The sequence below is a fragment of the Puma concolor genome, chromosome A3 (assembly GCF_028749965.1).
Source record: "Puma concolor isolate L17-30 chromosome A3, mPumCon1.1.hap2, whole genome shotgun sequence".
NCBI classification, from domain to species: Eukaryota; Metazoa; Chordata; class Mammalia; order Carnivora; family Felidae; genus Puma; species Puma concolor.
In genome coordinates, this window is record NC_141669.1 from 75,515,895 (window position 1) to 75,537,708 (window position 21,814).

The window sequence follows — 21,814 nt, forward strand, 5'->3', positions numbered from 1 at the left end:
CGACAGTGGTGGTTCAGTCAGCTGATTTCAATTCCCGAAATGATTCCTGCTGGGTGCAGTCACATTACCATCACTGCCATGGCGACCACAGGAAGCACTTACTGAGCACTTACTTTGGGTAAGCAGGCTTTTCCTAAACACACACACACACACACACACACACACACACACACACACACGCACACACGCACACATGAAAAGTAGGAAGGGGTAAAAAAATGTGTCAGCCTTTGGACACATATAGCTGGTTTGGGGAGGTAAGACATTTGTGCACACGAATCTAACAGCTAGTCATGCTGTATATGCTGGGTGGCGAGTAGTGAGTAATTAATAAACACTAGTGAAGTTCCGATGAATCGAAGGGTTCACAGAGGAGGCAGATATGGATAAGAGGTGGGCTGTGTCTCTTAGGCAAAGGGAACGGGCAGAGAGGCAGGAATTGGCATGGTGGTGCCCAGAAGTTGGGCAGTGAGATCGACAAGGGCAGGCTGTGATCCGCTGGAGGATGTTTTATTTTGTAGGCCATGGGCAGAACGGTGTGGCAAAAGGGGCAAGCTCCTTTGGTCTATTTGTAAAACTCCTTCCCTGATTCATTTCAAATTAAAATCAAAATGGCTAATCCCACCATAATCTGTTGCTCCTGTCACCACCTGACATCCCATTTAGGTAAGTCCATTTCAATATTCATCCCTACTCATAGGGAGTGTGCTACGTCATCCACAAGGAGGCAGCTCAAAAGTAGGATGCCCAACGGGTAAGGAATGATGGATACGGAATGAGTGCAAGATGCATCCCCCAGAGAGGTTCCCTTCTACCATGAAAGGAAACACAAAACGAAAACTGTTTTCAGGGAGAAGAAACTTATTCTATGGATGACAAAGATGGCAAGGAGCCTGGAGTTTGTGGGGCAGGAAGACAGGGACGGTCTCCCGTCACGCAGGAGCAGGAGAAAGCAGCATGGTCATTTCAGTGGTTAATTCCTTTTACTGGGGCATAGTTACAGTTTGCTACAGAAAAGGGTCACTCAGGGGTGCCTGGGTGGCTCAGTCGGTTAAGCATCTGACTCTTGATTTTGGCTCAGATCGTGATCTCACAGTTAGTGAGCCTGAGCCTCGCATCAGGCTCTGTGTTGTCAGTGCAGAACCCGCTTCAGATCCTCTCTCTCTGCCCTTCCCCAACCTGAGCTCTCCCTCTCTCTCAAAATAAACAAACATTAAAAAAAAAAAAAAAGTGTCACTCAGCAGCAACCTTAGGAGACATTGATTTCAATGATTCTAAAGGCAGCAGTGACTTTATATCTTATCACATCCCCCAATCACCTCTGAAAGATGCCATTGCTTTTCAGAAGGAACACCAGTGGGAGAGAACGGACAGCGCTTACAAATCTCCAGGTTTAAGGGGAAACTGGGTGGCTCAGTCGGTTAAGTGGCTGACTTCAGCTCGGGTCATGATCTCATGGTTTGTGAGTTCAGGCCCCGTGTTGGGCTCAGTGCTGACAGCTCGGAGCCTGGACCCTGCTTCGGATTCTGTGTCTCCCTCTCTCTCTCTACCCCTCCCTCGCTCATGCACGGTCTCTGCCAAAAAATGAATAAACATTAAAAAAAAAAGTTTTTTTTTTTTTTAAAGAAATATTCAGGTTTGTTGTGTGGCTGGAAGAGCCCATGGGTCATTTTGGCAATTGCATCTTCTGACCACCTAATCCCCTCCCCCGCAAGCCCCACTGCCCAGCACCACTGTCCTTCGGGGGCCCTGGGATACAGGAAGAGCTGAAGTCTGATGAGGCAACCAGGAAGGCCCTCTGGAGAATCCTAGCGTGGGTGTAAAGGATGTGGACATTCCCCATCCACAGGAGGCTGATGGCTGGGGTACTGGTGAGAAAATGAACTAGTTTTTTTTGGTACGTCAGCTGTGTTTCTCAGTGTATCCTTACCCTCTCCAAGTACATGGGGGATGCCTAGAATACTATGTTCATACACAGAAGACAGAAGTGAACATAGTCCACCTTCAGGACAGGAGGGCCACAAAGAGCTGTCAGCGTGGTCACCCCATGGGACCTCCCAAAGGTTTTGCAAGTGAGGACTTTTCACCAGTCCCTGATGGGAAGTCGCTTAACTTTCTGATTGGTATTCACAATCTTCTAGCCATGTTTTGTGTGTGGACTTTCCTCCCGACATCACAGCGAGGGCATTCAGAAGAATGCGCAATGTGGGAAATATTTACCCAAATGTGCAGCCTGGGAAGGGGGTCATTATTCATGAAGCCTTCTGTTACAAAGGCCCCAGCAAATGCCCCTAAATATAATTTCCTACACTTACATTTAAAAGAGAGAGAGAGAGAGAGAGAGAGAGAGAGAGTGAGTGAGCTGGAGGAGTCTGATATTTTCTAGCAGTTTCCTTTTTCCTGACACTCTCTGTACAGGATGATGTAGTTGTTTACTTTAAGGCTCAGGAGTCAGCCAGCATTGTATGAAAAGCTTTCCCACACACGCACACACACACACACACACACAAAAACAACAAAAAACACATATAACGAGACAAACTCCTTTCCATGATGTTCGAGCAATTAGCAACACATGAACAGGCTTGCTCATGCCCTCGCTCCAGGATCTGCTCCTTCCTCCTGTCATAGAAGCCACTCACCCCAGGATTGGCTGGGGTAGGGGGGACAGGGAGGACACTCATTTCCCCAGGGAGTGGGCTGGGGAGGGGAATGAGTAGGAGGGTGAAGGAGTGGGGGGCAATGAACAAATGGTGTCCTCAACGGTCCCATATCCAAGCCACTTTTGTGGCTTCCTCTGCTGTTCAACCCTGCATGAAGTGAAATTACAAACCTCAGTATGCTTATCTGTAAAATTGGGAAATAAGAAAGCTTTCGGAGGCACGGTTAGAATAAATCACACCTATAAAGGTGTTAGCATGTTACCTGGCCCGCACAGTGGAATGGTGGGCACACAAATGAAGGAGTGGGGACGATCTGGGTTCAAATCCCAGTTCTACCACTTATTGGCTGTGTGATATTAGGGGAAGATCTTTCTGTAGCTCAGGAGACCTACCTCGTAGGTCCCTTGCAAGCATTACTGGTCAATATATGCAAAGAGTTTTAAAAACAACAGGTACATGGTAAGTGTTGTCAAAATGCCAGCTCCTATTATTTTTGGCTTACAGAAGACATTGTATAAATGTTTGCTGCTGCTGAGGACAGCGAGGAAAGCTATTTGAAAACCAGCGGCAGGACAGGGGAGGGTGACACAGGAAGGGTCATGTTCTCCGTAGAGGATGTGTCAGAATCCAGAAAGAACACGTACATGTACAGCTTAGAAGCAGAGTTAACTCACAACATAATTTTATAGATGGGAAATGGAAAGATGTCTGTGGTTTTCATGATATAAAGTACCAAATGAAATCTTTGACTACATCTTCTTAGCTGTAAAATGTGGTTCAAAAAATGCTGAGAAATGCCAAAGTTGTGGAAACCAGGAGAGATTTCTCCCCTCGTCAGAGCCACGTGCCGAAAGAGTAGGGCTCGGCTAGGTCACTCCTTGAGAATTCTCCACCCGTGAGGCCACAGGCTGGGCTAACAGCAGGCCAGCATTCCACCTGGGATAACCCTGAGGTCCCAGCCTCATCTTGGCCTTGGTCTTGGGAAGGAGACAGGGACTGTGCTTTATCCTTCCAGCTAACCAGACCACGTGACCAGCTGCCACACTTCCTGTCCTTGAGACAGACCTCCCTGCCAAAGACAACAGGAAAATCAAGACTTTGGTGGCAAAATACTGACATGCAGACATTGTCCTCAAGCTCAGTTCTTACTACAGTGAGGTTTTTTTTTGAGGGGAGGGGCTGGATATTATAACTTAAAATGCTAACATCTCTGGTAGTTTAGATACTTTCACGATCTTGTTCTATCCCCCCCTTTAATTATAAAATACACCTACAGAAGGATATACAAAATGCATTTATTTTAAAGAATAACCAAATAAAACAAACCCCTTTTAGCCATGACACATCTTGACAAACAGAAAATGGTTGCTTGCTGGTCCTCAGAAGCCCCTTTAAACCTCTCTGGCAACAACCCTCCCCCTACTTCCCATCCAGGGGTAAGGGTAACCACCATCTTGTTTTTCTTTATAGTTTTATCACCCCTGTGCTTGTCTCCAAATAATATGTTGCTTGGTTTTTTTCTGTTTGGGCCCTTTCTATAAATGCAGCATGCTACACGTGTCTTTCCAGAACTTGCGTCTTTTGTCTCTGTGTCCTCTTTAAATCACCAGCTCTTACAGCTCGGGTCTCCATTCTGAGTGGGGGAGGGGGCTCCCTCTTTGTCTTTTTAAAAATTTTTAAAATGTTTGTTTAGTTTTGAGAGAGCATGAGTGGGGGAGGGGCAGAGAGACAGGGAGACACAGAATCCAAAATAGGCTCCAGGCTCTGAGCTGTCAGCACAGAGCCCGATGTGAGGCTTGAACTCATGACCTGAGCTGAAGTCTGATGCTCAGTCAACTGAGCCACCCAGGTGCCCCTCCCTCTTTGTCTTTTAAAAGCACCTTTATAAAACATCCCTCAAACATCCTCCATAAAATATCATGACACAGCCACTGAATGGATTCATTCCATCCCCTTGCTTGCTAACCGGCTGCCACATTTACTCAAGCTGTGGCCACTTCCTCACCTTTATAATTCAAATGTACTTTCCTTAAATCAAAATGACGTATTTTGGGTAGATTTAAAGATAAAAGAAATGCATTCAAACCTTCCAGATGATAATCTCTTCCAAAAGGGGAGTTCCCCGCCCCCAGTACCACATTCTTAATATTTTTGCACATTCTGTGTTTCTTTCCAGTTTTGTCCAACTGCTCACACTCTTCCTATTCTTGCCCTTCCTTACTGATGAAGTCTAAACATCCCTTTTTATGGAATTAGGATTTTAAGTCTCACATCTGTACCGTAATCTTTGACCAATTTGTATAGGTGTTCACAAAGCCCTCTGACTGTATTTTTCTCCTCCCACAAAAGTGCCTGTTTGGATCAAATGGGCTTTTTACTCTCATAATTCTGCGAACTGTTAGCACCATTTTCTACAGAGCAGGAAGGAGCATCAGACTGTCTGCGTTTTATCCTAAACTTAGTGTCTTCAGGATTCAGGATTTACCGTGGAGCTCAAAGAGCTGAACGGAATCCGTCATCCCGGGGATACAGATGCATAGGAATCACGTAGTTTTTGCACTAGAAGCATCTATCATTTTTCAGTTTAGGGGAGGACCCAGTTTGTTCCTGCCTGTGCCATACACAACATATTGCCTTCCTGTGCTCACCCGATGCCAGCGCATCAGGCTCTCCCCAGTTCCCAGGATGGGGGGCTGATTTCCCTGCCATTAACCTGCTTTAACACTGGGAGATCAACCCGGGGGGGTGGGGGAGGGGGGGGTAACAGCTGGATGGGAGGACCTGAATTACAAAAACATCCAGACTAGTCTCACACGAAGTTCGTTCCTTGTCACAGAATGACAGGACCACATAGAACCAGTCCCATGGACTCAGCCGGGCTCTCAGCACTGTGCTCCTGACAGAGATGGACCCAGGCTCTTCCTCCCATGACAAAGCCCCTCATATGTGACAGTAGTGCCCCTCCCTTGTGCAGGAGTGTGCCTTCTGCCCCAGCCCACTCATGCCTCTTTCTCTGACTTCCTAAGAAAATTTCTGCATCACTTACTTTTGTACAGATTTCATTTTCTGGTTCACCTGTGCTGGTCTTACCTTCCTGCACAGACTAGAAGTTCTCTGGACAAGGATTGTGTCTTTTCCTATCCCTGGCATACCTGCCACTAAGCTGAAGACATACCAGGTATTGAAGAAATCCTGGGTGTCTACCATATACCAAAGCAGGACACTTCCTCTCTGGCTGATGGCGCGTATTCTGTGTGCCTTCCCTTCCTTGGGACCACTCTTCCACTGCCACAGGTTTTAATGCTGTAGGTTAAATACCTCTACATGTCAGCCGTTCCACCTGGCAAGTCCAAGTGGACCTCGTCAACCCAAGGTGTTTTCTAGTGAATTCTCTGCTAAACGTTTTACAAAAGGAGTTGGCTTTTGTAAGGTGAGCAATCACACCTAAGTATGTATGTATGTATATTTTTTTAAGGGTCAGATTTTATTTTCAAGTTTTCTTGTCACTTCTACTTCTTTGAGGTTCACTTCTAATTTACGTACAATAAGAAATGCTTCCGTATTTCTAATAAATTCCCCCATAGGAAAAAAAAAGTCTGAGTGAATTAGACTATGGGATTATTGCCACATTAACAGCAGTGCATTTCATTTGGTTGTGTTTGAGTGTTTCTAGTGTTAACACCGGTGCATCTAGGAAGCCTTCATAAGTCAGGACTGGATAAAGGAGGTTATCAATCTATGACTTGAAAGCCAAAACAAAACAAAATGGGTGTCAGCTGGATAAATAATGAAGAAACGCTAAGAACAAAGCCATCATTTTCCCCAACCACTCCTTCCTCAGACTCTTACCATACTGCATTCTCCATGCTCTTTCTGGAGGACCAGGGAAGGCCTCAAAACTCATCACCACTCCTGTAATTATCAGTTAGCCAGGCCCAAATTGAGCCTTAGAGCTGAGCAGCTCAGCTCTAAGAGCCAGGGCCAGGTAATGAGCTTAGTTCCCTAGCAACCTGTACATAAGTATTCCTGATAAAATGGATTACATACTGCTGACGAATCCCAAGTAAATATCATATTGACCCAAGAAAGGAGTTAATTTGTACCTTCTGCCATGCCATGGGGGCGCTGAGAGAATTCTTTATTCTCTGTTTATATTATCCCTGGAACATCATGGTAAAATAAAATGCCCCAATGGGGTCAAGAGTAGATGTTTCGACTTCTTATCGCCCCTGCAAAATAAAGGTCTCATAACAGGAATAAAAGGGTCTGTTTTTCCTTCCATTGCTTTCCCAATACAATTCAGATTGCCTAAAATACTACTCCCCAAGGAGTTATTCCAGAATGCCCTGAGCAACAGACATAAGTAGTCACCCCACCGTAAATCAACCAACCGCCATTTTATTTACACCTGGTCTCTTAGGAGATTGGTTTGTGTTCATCAGTCTCAGGGGCCTAATCTGCACTGGATATTCAGACAAAATGAAGTTTCTAGAAGCCAATGGAGTGTGAATCCAGACTCTGCCACTTCCAGCTGTGTGACCTCTCTTTGGAATAATAGGTCTACCTCAGAGGCTTGCCTTGAAAATTAAATGAGTTAATAGATAGAAAATGTTTGAAATTGAACATGGAGTATAATGAGTCCTATAGAAATTGTTGCTATAGTATTGTCATTATTGAGCCAAGGACGACCCTGAAATGGAAGGTGAGGACTAGCCCACCTAGATGACCCCTGTCCCCCTTTCTCAGACCACCACAAGGGCAGTTTTGCCCAAGATATTCTTTACTGGAACCAGTAACCTCTTCCTCTCACATTGGGGACCTGGCCCCAATATGTGACCCCCTCCATCCACCATCTCAGTCATAGGAAGGAGACAAAGTGTCTAGCAAGAATTCACTAGAATCCTGTGGATGAAACAAAGCATTTAGAGGAGACATGCAGAAGCCACTGTCATGGTGACCTTGTGTTGGCCCTAGTTCAAGTTATGGGTTGGGGAGTCAGAAGGATGAATTACTTAACTCCTAGGGACATATAATCACAGGCGTGTTCCTCACACCTTAACTAGTTACACTTCTTTTTTTTTTTTTTTTTTTTTTAAAGACAAGCTTTTATTTTATTTTTTTTTAATTTTTTTTTTCAACGTTTTTTTAATTTATTTTTGGGACAGAGAGAAACAGAGCATGAACGGGGGAGGGGCAGAGAGAGAGGGAGACACAGCATCGGAAACAGGCTCCAGGCTCCGAGCCATCAGCCCAGAGCCTGACGCGGGGCTCGAACTCACGGACCGCGAGATCGTGACCTGGCTGAAGTCGGACGCTTAACCGACTGCGCCACCCAGGCGCCCCAACTAGTTACACTTCTAAGTGTAATTGATTTCATCATTAAGAAAAGATTTTATAATTAACAAAAAAGGATGTAACAGAGCATTCATTTTCTAGTTGAGCAGACACTTCTTCAAAAAGGATGGCCCCTCCTGATGTACTTATGAGAGGAACAGACGAATTCAGAGAATGAGCCACAGCTATAGTCAAGGACAATCTGGGCTCAGGTTAGGGGACAGGTAATATATATTTTCTCTTGGTTTAGCTAGTATGCCTGGGGGTCAAATCTACCAACAATGGGGGCTCAAGTCTGTTTCATGAACAACTGGCCCACTGGTCAGAAGAGGTCATCATTATAGGCAAACAAAGCAGGACAAAGCTCTCTATCCAGTTTGGGGCCTATTTTTGTAAAGGATATTGAAATTGTTAACTAGGTAAGACAGAAGCTAACATTTATTGTGCCTTCTGTGTGCTAGAAACTGTGCTATGCTTTAATGAGAGCACAATAATACCTCCTAGGAGCTCTTCCGATGTGGCACCATTAGTCATTGAAAGTATGTCTGAATTTGAAACCCTGATGAAGAAGGAAAGCCCTGTGAACGTAAAGGCTTTGATCAAGTAGAAGCCTTTACTGAATTGAGCTCTGAAAAGGGAACACTAAATAGAAGCACTGTTAATTGATTTCATCCTTGTTTTTCTCTCACATTAACAGCAAGCAAGTCTGGAAGGGTCCTGTGTATGGTTCCCAGTGAGTTGCATTTTCAAAGATCTTTAAAATCCTATAGATCATGCTGTCTAATTCTTTGTGTCCTCCCCCAGCTTTTATGATGAGTGAGGAAATCAATGCCCAGAGAAATATCTAAGAACCATCAGTGTCAGAACCAGAACAAGAACCAGAATTCCTTGATTCACAGTGCCTTCTTTCCTATATCCCATTTTCCCTACAAATCAACAGGGCACAAACACACAGAAGTAGCTGAATGGGACATACCCACTGTCTGGCAGGATCTCAAAGTCAAAGCATTAATGGCCAGCAGGGCCATCTGAAGTACCTGAGACCATTGTAACAAAAAGTTCAGGTTATGTGAGGAAAGCCTGTTGCCTAAGTTGAGCAATCTCAATAGACTGACTTCTCCAAATTGCCCCGTGTGTAAAACATCAGTCTACTATCAAAATTCAACATGAATCTAAAAATGGACACAGATACACACACACACACACACACACAGAGTAAATCCCGAAACCCAGCAGATGGTGTTGGGGGAAGGTGGGAGGTCTGATGTCAACCAATGAGGAAACTGGCTTTGTTTGGTGAATGGGTTCGATGACTTGGCCCTCTGGTTTTAGATTTCAAGTTGAAACTTTGTATTTAAATCTGATCCTGTGTACCCATGAACTGTGAGCAAAGGACACCTTAGAAGTGTGTAGGTCACCGAACCCAACTGGCAGCTATCTAAATTCACATTTCTAATCTGTCTGGGATTACACCACCAATATTTTCTAGACTATCCAAAGGAACACTCTACTTTCTTCACCAGCCTTTCTAGATGCAGAGGGAAGGTCAAATGGCCTGTGGCAATTCTTCCTTCAGAAGCTCTCTCTTACTGCCTCTGGACACATGTGGGTTATTGAAACAGCCTCTTTCCCAGTATGTCTGCTTTTCCTTTCTCCCTTTTGTCCATGGCACACGGAGGCGTCACGCTGCACTAAGTCCTCACTTCCCATGTGACCCTCAAGGAACCTTTTATCTCCAGAATAAGTCCAGACTGCTTGCCGGGCATTGTAAGTTCTCCCCAGCTTGGTCAGAACCTCCTCAGGAAGGTGTCTGTCTCATGCCTTCCCACTGTGGGCCTCCTGTTTCAGCACAGCCATTGCTCTCCTTTCACTGGCGGGTCTGTTCCTGGCAAGCCCTTCTTCCCTGTGGCTCCCTGTGCTCTGAGCCCCAGATCTGTGTGAGCCTGGCCAAGCTGTTGAGCACCCCAACCTCAGTTTCCTCATCTGCCCAAAGAGACGGCAGAAGCAGCACACCCCATGAAAGTTTGTGTGAGATTACATCAGTTCTATGCAAGACTCACCACATAATAGGTGCTCATTAAGTAGAAGCCTCTCTGTGCCCCTCATCACATACTATATTCTCAGTTACTGATTGATGTATATTTTATCTACTCCCCTTGAACAGAAGAGTTACAGTCCCTGCTATCTTCCAATGGCACCTGATAGGGTGCTGGCACAGAGCAGAGCTTCATGACCAACTTTCTCATCATCAGAGTGGCATATCCTAGCCATGTTCCATCTACTTCCCTCTCTCTCTCTCTGGTAGAAAACCTTCCTCAGTGAGCCAAAGTGGTTTATACACTTGCTTCTAGGTACTGTTTTCTGCAAATGCTTGTATTAACCATCCAACCCATTCAGAGATGGCACTCACAGAGAATATGAGAAATCTAGGTTTTAAATCTGCTTCCCCAAATTCCATCTCTACCTAAATCTCAGGAATGCGCCTGTTTTAGTAACGGAAGGACCTTTGTAATGACAGTCTTCAGGAACCGCTGCTCCATATAAACATCAGCTTACATATGGGTAGGTAAAAATCATCAAGATTTATTCCAGACTCTCCGAAGTTACAGTGGTTTTAAACTGTTGTTTTGTTTTGAAGTGAAATCCCCTCTTCAAACGATAGGTTACTTGGAATCCTAATGTGTGAAGAAGTTAGAAGTGCTCCTTTGGGAGAAGGAGGTGAGCGAGGGTTCCCTTGCCACGGCATATCCAGGGTCTGTGTGTCCTCATGCGTGTGCACACACATGCAGGCACACACCGCACCTCCACAAAACCTCATGCAAAAATTACAGCTTAGAAGAATATGCAGATAGTTTAGGGAGATGGGTAAGTATATTCCTTAGAGGTGGAAAGAGCGTTTAAATCTTGCTCTGCCATATGTCAATGTCAGATTATTTACAATTTGCACTCGAGTTTATGTTCTAGAGAAAGAGAAATGGCAATAGAAAGAGGCAGTTCTGTTGCAGAGAGGCAAAAGCCATTTCTGGGCAGCACCTTCTGGTTCACTTCCTGCTGACGCAAGCTCCACAGGAAGCCAAGCATGGACTGATGGCCTGCAGCCCCCAAATACAGCATTTCTCTACAAGAGGCCCTCACATATCGTAGAGACCTTGGAAATCATTTGATGGAAGAATAGTGACAATGGGGATGGTTATACGCTGTCACCTGGTGAAACAGTTTATTATATAGAATATCAACTTTATAAATAAACAGATAACTACTTTTAAACTGAAAATACATCAAATACTAGTCATTAGAATCACTCTTATTTTCTTGAGCTTTTCTGAATTTTCCAAATTTTCTACAATGAACAAAAATGCTCCGTGATAAAATTTAAATATTTTTTATTTTTTTAAAGTTTTTATTTGAGAGCATGAGAGAGAGCATGTGCGCATGCATGAGTGGGGGAGGGGAAGAGAGGGAGGGAGAGAGAGAGAGGGAGAGGGAGAGGGAGAATGAATCCCAAGCAGGCTCTGTACTGTCAGCACAGAGCCTGACATGGGGCTCTTTTAACTCATTTAACATGAGATCATGACCTGAGCTGAAACCAAGAGCCAGACGCTCAACCAACTGAGCCACCCAGGTGCTCCAAAATTAAATATTATTTTTTAAAAGCCAAGGACAACAGTTTCGGAAAGAAAACAAAGCAACGAGTTCTGGGCAGTAGGTGCATGCCAGCACTTCTCACACTGTGGTGCAACAAACATGTTCCAGTGAAGCTTTGAGTTCCATAAGGCCAAGAAACATAACTATCTGGTTCACCACTAACTCCCTCAGCAGGTAGCATGGTGCCATGACACCCATGGCATGGTACATAGTGGTTGCTCAGTAAGTGATGGCTGAGTGGTCAGGTGTGAGGACCTCATCCTATTCCTGCCCATTTCGGATATATGGACAGTCCCTGATTCCCGATGGCTCAATTTATGATGTTTGTGACTTACGATGTAGTGAAAGCAATATGCTTTCAGCGGAAACTGTACTTCAAATTTTGACCTTTACACAGGCCAGTGATTGCGGTACACCCTTTTGAGGCTGGGCAATGGCATGAGCCCCAGTTCCTAGTCAGTGACATGGTCACCAGGGTCAACAGCCCACGCGCTTACAACCAATCTGTATCCATACAACCATTCTGTTTTTCACTTCAGGACAGTATTCAACCAATCACATGAGATATGCAACAGTTTGTTGTAAAATAGGCTTGGTGTTAGATGATTTTGCCCAACTGTAGGCTGATGTAAGTATTCTGAGCATATTTTCAACTTATGATGGGTGTGTCAAGATATTACCCCCTCATGTAGAGAAAGAGCTCTAATTCCTGTGCCTAGGTCCCTTTCTCTTCCCTTCTCTTGCACTCCCAGAAAACAGACACATTTCTAGAAACGGTCTGATAGATCCTACTATATCTGCCAGCATTTTTTAAAATTTCAATCTCACTGGGTCCAAGTCAGATAGAACTATCATCCTTAGACCCTTTCTCCTATGTGTGATAGCAAATGGAGACAGGGGAAAGGAGTTTGGAGGTGAGGCTATCTGAAGTAGAGAATTTAAACAGTAGGAAGGAGCTCCACAGAATAATGTGTGAACAAGGGCCATCAGGAAATCTCCATTCCAATCTGGATTCTATTACAGACAAGTTGTCAGGCCTTGCTGGGCCTCAGTTTCCCGTCTGAAAGAGAGAGTAACCATACTCACCTCCCAAAGACACATTTAGGGCATGTTCAATGGCTGATATAAGCGAAAGCATTTTTAAAAGCAACTGTCCATTTTTAAAAGCAACTTTAAAAGGCATTTTTAAAAGCAAATGCAAGGTTTCCTTAGAGGCAAAGAGGCAGGAGCATCATAGATTAAGAGCCAACATGCATACCTCTCTGCCCCCAGGGCACATGAACATTAATTAACTCTATAACCTTTGTTTCATCAGGTAGAATGTATCCTGGTATGTTTCAAGACCTGAGTCAGATCCTTCTCCTCTGTGAAGCCTTGCCTGATTATGAAAACTCTTATCTCCTCTGACTGGCTTGGGCATGCCTGGCCTGTCCGCACATAGACACATCCTACCAAACACACACACACACACACACACACACACACACACACACACACACACTTTCTCTCTCTCTCCCTCTCTCTCCCCACCCACACTTCCTCTCTCTCTCTCTCTCTCTCTCTCCCCTCTCAATCCCCACCAGCCCTCCATGGCCTCAGACCACCCCTCCTCAAGAGAATTGAATGTGTCCGCCATACTAGTTTGATTTGCGAGCATCTTGATTACCAGGTGGCTTTCTGACCCACATGCCAACTCATGGTGTTGAACATGTCAGTCTACTCTTGTGAGGCACCAGTTCCAGTCAAAACTCCTCCAGCCCCTTCCACGTCTGGCTGCCTCATACAAGCACGCTCTAGTAGGAGGCATACTTTGTTCAACTGTTTCTTGGCTCTTATAATCTGACACAGTCATCTGTTTTTCAAAATATCTCCCAACGGCCTAATTTTTAACTTTGCTTTTTGCTTTTGTGTTTGCCATCCTACAGAAACAATGATCAAAACAAACATCAGGGTTCCTTGCAACTGTCATTTTTTTCCCTATGCTGTCAACACCCCTGTTCTGTAGTTCTCACCCTACGCTCACACGGATTACTAAAACTCATTTGAAAAATGTCTCCAGTTGCTTTTTAAGGATTTTTCCATTCTGCATTTCCCCCAGGGCAGCGAGGGAACCTGGCCAAGGGAGATTCTCTAGGAGTTCACCCTCTGTTTCCTTCACAGCAGCTGAGAGAGGCACAGCCCTCCAGGAGCTAGCTTCCCAGGCCTGGCGGGAAATGCCAAAGGGAGGGGGATGGGGGCGATGAGGTAGAGATTAATATTTTTAAAGAGGAAAAATCGTGGATGAAATTACTCGAGACAAGTTTTATGGGTCCAGTCGGAAGCAATGATTTCACAACGGGGTTCATACATAGAATCTAAAAATGCCTGAGAATTTTATTTCCTGTAACTACAAAAACAAAAACAAAAGCAAAAACAAACCCATCACTCAGTGGCTCTCTCGTCCCTAAGCTTTCTGTGCATGAGTGAGAGGCCTGAAGAGGCAGTTCCTGAAGTCACTCCTTGCCCTAAGCCCTGACTTTGACCAAACCTATAACTTGTGGAGCTGCACTGGGTGCCTCGCCCAGTGAGGTTGGCTCATAGTACAGTAGGTCTGGAACAATATGGCAGTTGGGGTGCGCAGCCCCTGCACAGTCAAAAATCTGCATAGAACTTGACTCCCCCCAAAACTTTACCAATAGTCTTACTATTGCACAGAAGCCTTGCTGAGAACACAGTCGATGAGCACATATTTTGTATGTAATATGTATTACACACTGTATTCTTACAATGAAGTAAGCTAGAGAAAAGAAAATGTTATTAAGAAAACCTTGAGGAAGAGAAGACACGTTTGTAGTCCTGTACTGTCTCGAAAATAAGCCGCACATAAGTGCGCCAGTTCGAGAGCGTGTTGTCCAAAGGCCAACTGTACTTCCGCCCCCTCTCTACCAATCATCTGATCTCGCAGGTGCAGGAATTTTCTGAACATCCTCTACTCTTCCTCTCCTTCACTGCTGTTGTTCAGCCATTTTCATTTGCTTGCGGAAGTAGGGCACAGAAAGAGGTGAGAGTTCCAGCGTTGGGAAAACAGTGTCGAAGAGGAGATTGGTCGATAAGTTCTAGGTTTCCTCAGTCATCTCTCTGCCCTTATCCTCTTTCAAATGCCACCCATGCTTTGAGGTCCTGGTTTTGTTCCACCTCCTCTAGGAAGCCTTTCCAACTACCCTTTGCAGGGCTTCAAATGTCTCATCTCCGTGGCCCCATTAGAAGAGCTGTCCATCACTCCACATATCTGTCTCCCCAGGAGACAGTCATCTCCCTGAGTTCAGAGTTGGTATGTTTGGAGCTTTGTAGCCCCAGAATCTAGCAGTGTCTAGCCTATAATAGATGCTCAAAAAATACCTGTATATTCATTGAAATCATTATGGACACTACTTTTTTAACCAAGAAACAGTTATTGTGTGTGAAAATAGTAAATACCATTGATAGCAGTTTAACATCATCCATTTAAAAGTCATCTGGCAGTTTTAAATATGGAAATTTTAGTTTCTCATCTGTATCAATAGATGATACTGTAATTCTGGATGGCTATGTCAATCTTGATGAGCATAATGCCTTTATGAAATAAGAATTACATTGAGGGTTCTTTAGTTGTGAGAGAGAGGGTCTGATAGAAATGAGGGTTCTCTATCTCAGCTGGAGTTGGAAGTCCCTGACCCACCTTTCATACTATGTATTTGATAGTTAATTAAATACAGTTTTGTAGCTTTCCCTAGTTCAGGCTATTCCACCAGCCCCAAGAGCACACAGCATAGCAGGAACTGAGGTCAAATATACTGGTTTGAATTTGACTGAAATTGAAGTTACTGGCTTAATTTACTGGCCTGTCTGCCTTTTCTTACTAGCACTGGAACAACGGAGCTGTTTCATTTGCTTTTCTTCCTTCCAGATCTCCAGGAGAAGGATCAGAGTATATGAACCAATGGCAGGTAGGCACGGCACAGAAAAGGCCAAATTGGCCTTGAATCGTACCTTCAGTGGGCTGTGAGGACCATATCTAATTCACGACTTGACATCATGACTGGTGCCAGTAGGTTTATATACTCATCACAATTGGTCACCACACCAGACATGGCACCCACACCTCACACACATTTAAGTCCCATTGGGCAATCTGTATAATAGTGTGTGGCCTGAAGCTATGTGCAAACTATCAAGAAGTTCTAAAGGTGTGTTTCTATGGGGGCCTTTTCCCCTACACACTGAAAAACAAAGGCTCACCTAAAAGTAATTAAACCCGACTTAACATTATTGCTGCTTTGTGTGTCATAATTAAGTAAGAATGAAAGAAATCTTAATAGGATTGCAATCAGATCTCACATTCCTTTATCATGTATTAGAGTTTTAGTTGAAACCAGGTTCAGGGTCCTTTCTTTTCAGGAAAAGTGAAATGAAAGCCAGACTGAGCTATGGCTACTGAGCCCGGTTCCTGTTCCCACCCAGACCCTGGCCCAATCCTCCCCTCCTCACAGCCTGGCTTGAGCACCCTCCCCACTCCAAACCCCAAGAGCACCTCTTCTCTGAGTCCTCCTAGTTTGAACACCCACCCAATACTCTCTGCTGCCATTTGTTTACAGAAAGAGTATAAACTCCCCATTGCTTATGGAGTAAACCCCTCCACATTTTGCTGATAAACCTAGAGCCAGCACCTACCTCATAGTCAGGTGAGTGAATAATAGCTACTCTTTAAAACCATGACTCCTGGGGGCACCTGGGTGGCTCAGTCGGTTAAGCGGCCGGCTTTGGCTCAGGTCATGATCTCATGGTTCCTGGGTTCGAGCCCCGCATTGGGCTCTGTGCTGACAGCTCAGAGCCTAGGCCTGCTCTGGATTCTGTGTCTCCTTCTCTCTCTGCTCCTCCCCCACTCATGGTCTGTCTCTCTCTGTCTCTCAAAAATAAATAAATGTTTAAAAAAACATGACTACTGGTTGTCAGAGGAAAAGTCACCTTTTCTAGAAGTTGGGAGTTCATAAAATGATTCTTCATAAGACTGCTTTCATTAATAAGCTAAGGTCCTTCAGTGAAGTTAAAATATGATTCACTTTCAAAAACTGAGATGAACATATGTCTGCTGTGTAAAGTGGGGTGTGCTATTTCTCTATGGAATGATGGTGGCAGGGAAGAGGTGGGGCAAAGTTGCTCCTGTAACTATAGCTACCTGACATCAGCCTGAGAAAAAGAGTTAGTAAATATCTGAACTACTAAAGTCTCTTCTCTCCCCAACCCCATGCTTTAGCCATCCAGACCCCAATCTCCATGTGTCAGTTTGGGTATTGTTCTCCCATAAAGGAAATCCATGGTGTTTATTAAATACTGCTTTGTGTTCCAAAAGCTGCCATACAGTGAGGAACCTTAGCCTTGATATTCTACAATGCACAGAGGAGAACACTGCTGACATGGAAGACATCCATTCCCATATCTCACTTATTCAACAAGAGGTGTAGGAAAGCTGACCCTCCACTGTGGCTTCCCAAGAATGTTGAACCTCTTGGCAATATGTCCAAAGAAAAAACACCAGTGTGGATCTCTACCCATGAAACCACCTCAGACAGGGAAAGAGATGGCTACCTGCTAGGGGTAGGGGAAGAGGGGGAAATCTCCCCCCACAGAGGGGGGCACGGTGCTGGGTCAGGCAAGAGAGAATATCAGTGTGATATCAGAGCAAGGTCCCACTGGACTAGGAGTCCCAGAGACCAGATGCTAAGTCCACTGTGGCCAAAACAGAGTGTCTATAGGCAAAAGACTTATACTTCGTTGACATCTGATTTTCTCACTGGTGCAAAAAGTAGAGTAGAAGAGATAATTTTTATAAAATCTTCCAACCCTCCAATTCTGATAGTGAATACCCACCAAATGTGAGGCCCTGGGATAGGTGCCATGGAAGATAAAGACTTACAGGACACTTTTTTTCATTAATCTAGAATTACACTCGAGTGGAGAAAAGAAAAAGTTAACCATATGACTGATCCTCTTTTACCATGTTGAGCTCCGCATATGTACACATACATGCATAGACCCACAAATATTAGGAATTACATAACACATTTCAAAAACAAGGATAGCTAATGACTCCTGCACCTGTTCAGAAAAGGGATTTCCAGATTTTCAGAAGGTGTTTCTTATCTTCCTGAGAGATCAGAGGGATAGGAAATATCCACTACATCACTGTTTCTCAGTGTGGAATAGGTGATTGTAGAAGTGGAGCTTGAGATCAAATAATTGGGAAATAGTAGATTAAACATAGGCAATCTTTTTTTTTTCCCCCCATTGCATTTCTCCTCAGGGACTTAAAAAAGCAAGTACATGTTGAAGCAGTCTAGAAGAAGTCAAAATTTCAGTTCCCCAAACTATGGGCCAAAGGATCCTTTATTCTTAGAATTTCTCAAGTGATGAGGGTTCAGAGAAATACCCTTTGAAAAACAGTGTACCAAAGAGACTGTAAATTCCCTGAGGTGAGAGACTGGAGATACCGTTGTATCTCCAGTACCTGGCACATGGGAAGAAGTCAATAAAATATCATAAAATAAAAATTTGCCAAATGACCAATAATAGTTGAATTCAAAGTGGAAGAACATCATGGCAGTGACATAGAGGTGAGAGTGTGCCAAGGGGCAAGAGATCGTCTCTCCATGATGGTGCCCTGTACTGTCTGGGCTCCAGATGGGCACGGGGGGAGTTTCAGGTGAGGTTGCCTTTGCCTTCTCAAGAAGCTAAAGACGACAAACCCATAAGCCACCATAAAAGACCTTCACTCCCCACAACAAAAGGGGTAATAAAACAGGAGCTTCATAAAGAATGTTGGCATTTCTTTACTAACAAACAGTAAGTTAAAAAATCAGTTACGATAGTCATTGGTCAGACTCCATAATGCAGCTACAAATTATTTCCATTTCTTTACTGCCACCTTCTGGTTCCCAGGCTCCCGCACAGCCAGCTGAAAATGAGCATTGTAAGCACTTGTCCACATCCTCTGCCTCATATGACATTATACAAGTCAGAAGTGGTCAGGGCGGGCTTTACTCCTTTTCATTTGATCTGAAGGCAACAGAGAACTTAAATGATTTGCCTAATGATAGAAAGTTAGGAGAAGAGCAAGGACTAATCACGCCTGTTGTTTTTTCCAGGGAGCAAACACTGGGTTTAGCCATTTGGCTTTGTCCAGCTGCATTTGCAAAGTTCTATTGCCCTCTCATCCCTTCACGAGCACAGCCCTGAATGGAAAATTCCGCACCCTTAAAAGAGAGGATGCCGTTCAGATATACCCTGATCTTTTCAAGGGTAAAATCCATGCCACTTCATAAGGCCTGTTAGAAAATAATGGAGAGGGTCTATAATTGATGTTTTTAATCAGACATCAAGATACCATCACATCATACAGCACTACCTCAAGATGGTGGCTTCTTCCTAGACATACCTTGGTCTGAAAGCAGCAATAGAGTTGGGTTAGGTACGGGTGTTTCCGCGCCAGAGCCAAAATCCTCTTCTCTGTCATCGTGCAGTCCACATCATCATCCTGGAGGATGACATCCTTCTTTAAAACTTTCACAGCATATACTTCATCTTTGCCTTTCAGCTCGGCCAACATGACCTGCAAGGAACCAAAACCACTCATAGCAACCTATCCATGCATGGAATCCAAAGAAGAAACACAAGTCAATCTCTAGCATAGAAAAAAAAAGAAGCAATACATATCTGTTAAATAATTGTTCATATGTTCATATAGATTTGTCCTGCTTATAATCATACTATTTCACATATAATTTTATTTAAACGAACGTGATTTCATAAGGTTTCATCACCTACATCGTCACCAACATCATCAGGGATGCTTATATTTAACTCAAGTAAACATATTACTGGAGCGCCTAGGTAACTCAGTCTGTTAAGCATCTGATTCTTGATTTCAATAAATAAATATATATTTATTGGATTGGGTGTTTTTGTACATGTACTTTTTTTTTTTTCAACCATATCCTTAAGCTAGAAAGTCTTAGAAGTTGACTACAGGGTTAAATATTTTGCACATTTCTTGAATTTCAAAAAGGATGTACAACAGAATTTGCCATCAGGAGTGGAGAGGTGCCTTAGTTTTATGGCAATGTACCCACATTGGGTGTTTTCACTTAAAAAGCATTTTTGCTCATGTAACAGGTGTGATATATAACCTCCAGGCTGTTGTTTTTGTTTTTTTTTTTAATTTTTTTTTCAACGTTTTTATTTATTTTTGGGACAGAGAGAGACAGAGCATGAACGGGGGAGGGGCAGAGAGAGAGGGAGACACAGAATCAGAAACAGGCTCCAGGCTCTGAGCCATCAGCCCAGAGCCTGATGCGGGGCTCGAAATCACAGACCGCGAGATCGTGACCTGGCTGAAGTCGGACGCTCAACCGACTGCGCCACCCAGGCGCCCCGAACCTCCAGTCTGTTTTAACTTGCAGTGAAACTTGTTTTTAATTTTAAAATTTTGTTTAAATCCCCATTAGTTAACATATAGTGTAATAATGGTTTCAGGAGTAGAATTTTGTGATTTATCACTTACTCATGCCAGTAAATGCCCTCCTTAATGCCCATCACCCATTTAGCCCAACCCCCACTTACCTCCCCTCCAGCAACCCTCAGTTTGTTCTCTGTATTTAAGAGAAACTTGAAAAAATTTTTCCTCTAATTGTGTGAACTGTCAATTTATATTTGTCAAGGTAACTTTGTCTAGTTATCTGCTACTTTATATTATTTTCTTATGAGTTTGTAGGAGTTTTGTATATACAGATGCTAACACTTTGCCTTCTGCAAAGGTTTGTCTAAGCCTGTTTTAGGATTTTCTGTTCTATCTTCTATCAGACAGGATCACTTGTCCTCATGTAGCTACATCCGTCATGTTTGCCTTTGTGGTTTCTTCTAACACTGGGAATGTGATTCCTTTTCCAGAGGGCAAATTACCAGATTATTAAAGTTCTCCTATCACTTGATATTTTTGCACTCATTTCTGCACAACATGACAAGACTTTCTCCTTTTAAACAGCTCCTAAGCACACTATTCCAAGGTGAGCTGCCAGTTCTCAAGAGTGGGAACTCAGAAGCCTCAAGAGGGAATTCAGGGGGCTACCTAAGGACCTTTCGTCGCCCACACGTAATTCACTCTTTAAAACTAGCTCCAACGTTGGCTGCAATTTTCCCCAAGAAACAACCTAAATACTCCAGAGTCTTCCAAGTTCCCATCCTGCCTACACAGTATGGAGACCTGGAAACTCTGAGCCTGCTTGTTTACCTTGAATTTGTTCAAAATTAAAGTGGCTCACATCCCGGAGTTAGGCCTGGACCAAGGGACTGGGGCCTGCTTCTTACTTACTCGGTCTCTGAGGAATGTGATTGCTTCAGCATTTGCCATTTAAGCCCCCTCTGGTTACCTTCCTGCTACAGTAATCTCAGGAGGAGATGGGGCAGGTGAGGGGCCAGGGGGCAGGCCCATACCCTGGAGGCTTCCTGAGCCCTTCCCTTCAAGAGCAGTAGAGCGGTTCAGCAGCTCCGCAAGCTGGCTGATCTGCCCGCTGAGGCTTTCAAGAGTCCAGGACACGGGAGGGCACGTGACCCTGGGGAGCTGCGGGGGGGGGGGGGTGCCTGGGCCCCAGAACAGGGCCTGGGGAGACACCTCCCGTGGACTCCTGCCTTTGAGAAGAGCAAGGGAATCATCGGGGGTCTTGGCTGAAATGTTAGCCGACATCCCAGGCTTTCCGCCCTTACACCTTCTTTCTAAAACGAACAGTATTTACGCACCCCACTTTGCCAGCCATCAGAATCGTGCCTGATCGCCACGAAAGCTTCATGGGACACGCTTGGCACCCCTACCCTGCATGGTTCTGCTCACCTCAGTGTGGAGCAGGACAGGGAGCCTGGCACCGAGGGCAAAGCAAGACCCAAGACATGAGATTATCCTCATTCTCTCGCCAATGTGGAGGATAAACCCAACATGTAGTAAGTGCCAGAAAAGTCGGTTCAATAGCGTTTACCTTTCAAAATAACCCACACTCAGATTTGCTTTGAGCCCCAAGCTCACTGAGTGCAGCGATTCTAGAGTTCATTTTTTAAAGTCTTTGCAACGAATGAAAGCCAAAATTTCTCATGGAGCTCTGAGGAAGGGA

At 44.3% G+C, this 21,814-nt stretch overlaps 1 protein-coding gene across 4 annotated transcripts in view; it reads right to left on the minus strand.

Annotated features, from left to right (window-relative positions):
- The window catches only part of PRKCE (protein kinase C epsilon), a 503,885-nt gene that overhangs the window by 132,107 nt on the left and 349,964 nt on the right, over nucleotides 1-21,814 (minus strand). For all 4 annotated transcript variants that reach the window (XM_025932829.2, XM_086701184.1, XM_086701183.1 and 1 more), the window contains one exon: nucleotides 19,093-19,266. In XM_025932829.2, the coding sequence (XP_025788614.1) occupies nucleotides 19,093-19,266 (174 nt within the window). The remainder of the gene's footprint in view (nucleotides 1-19,092; nucleotides 19,267-21,814) is intronic.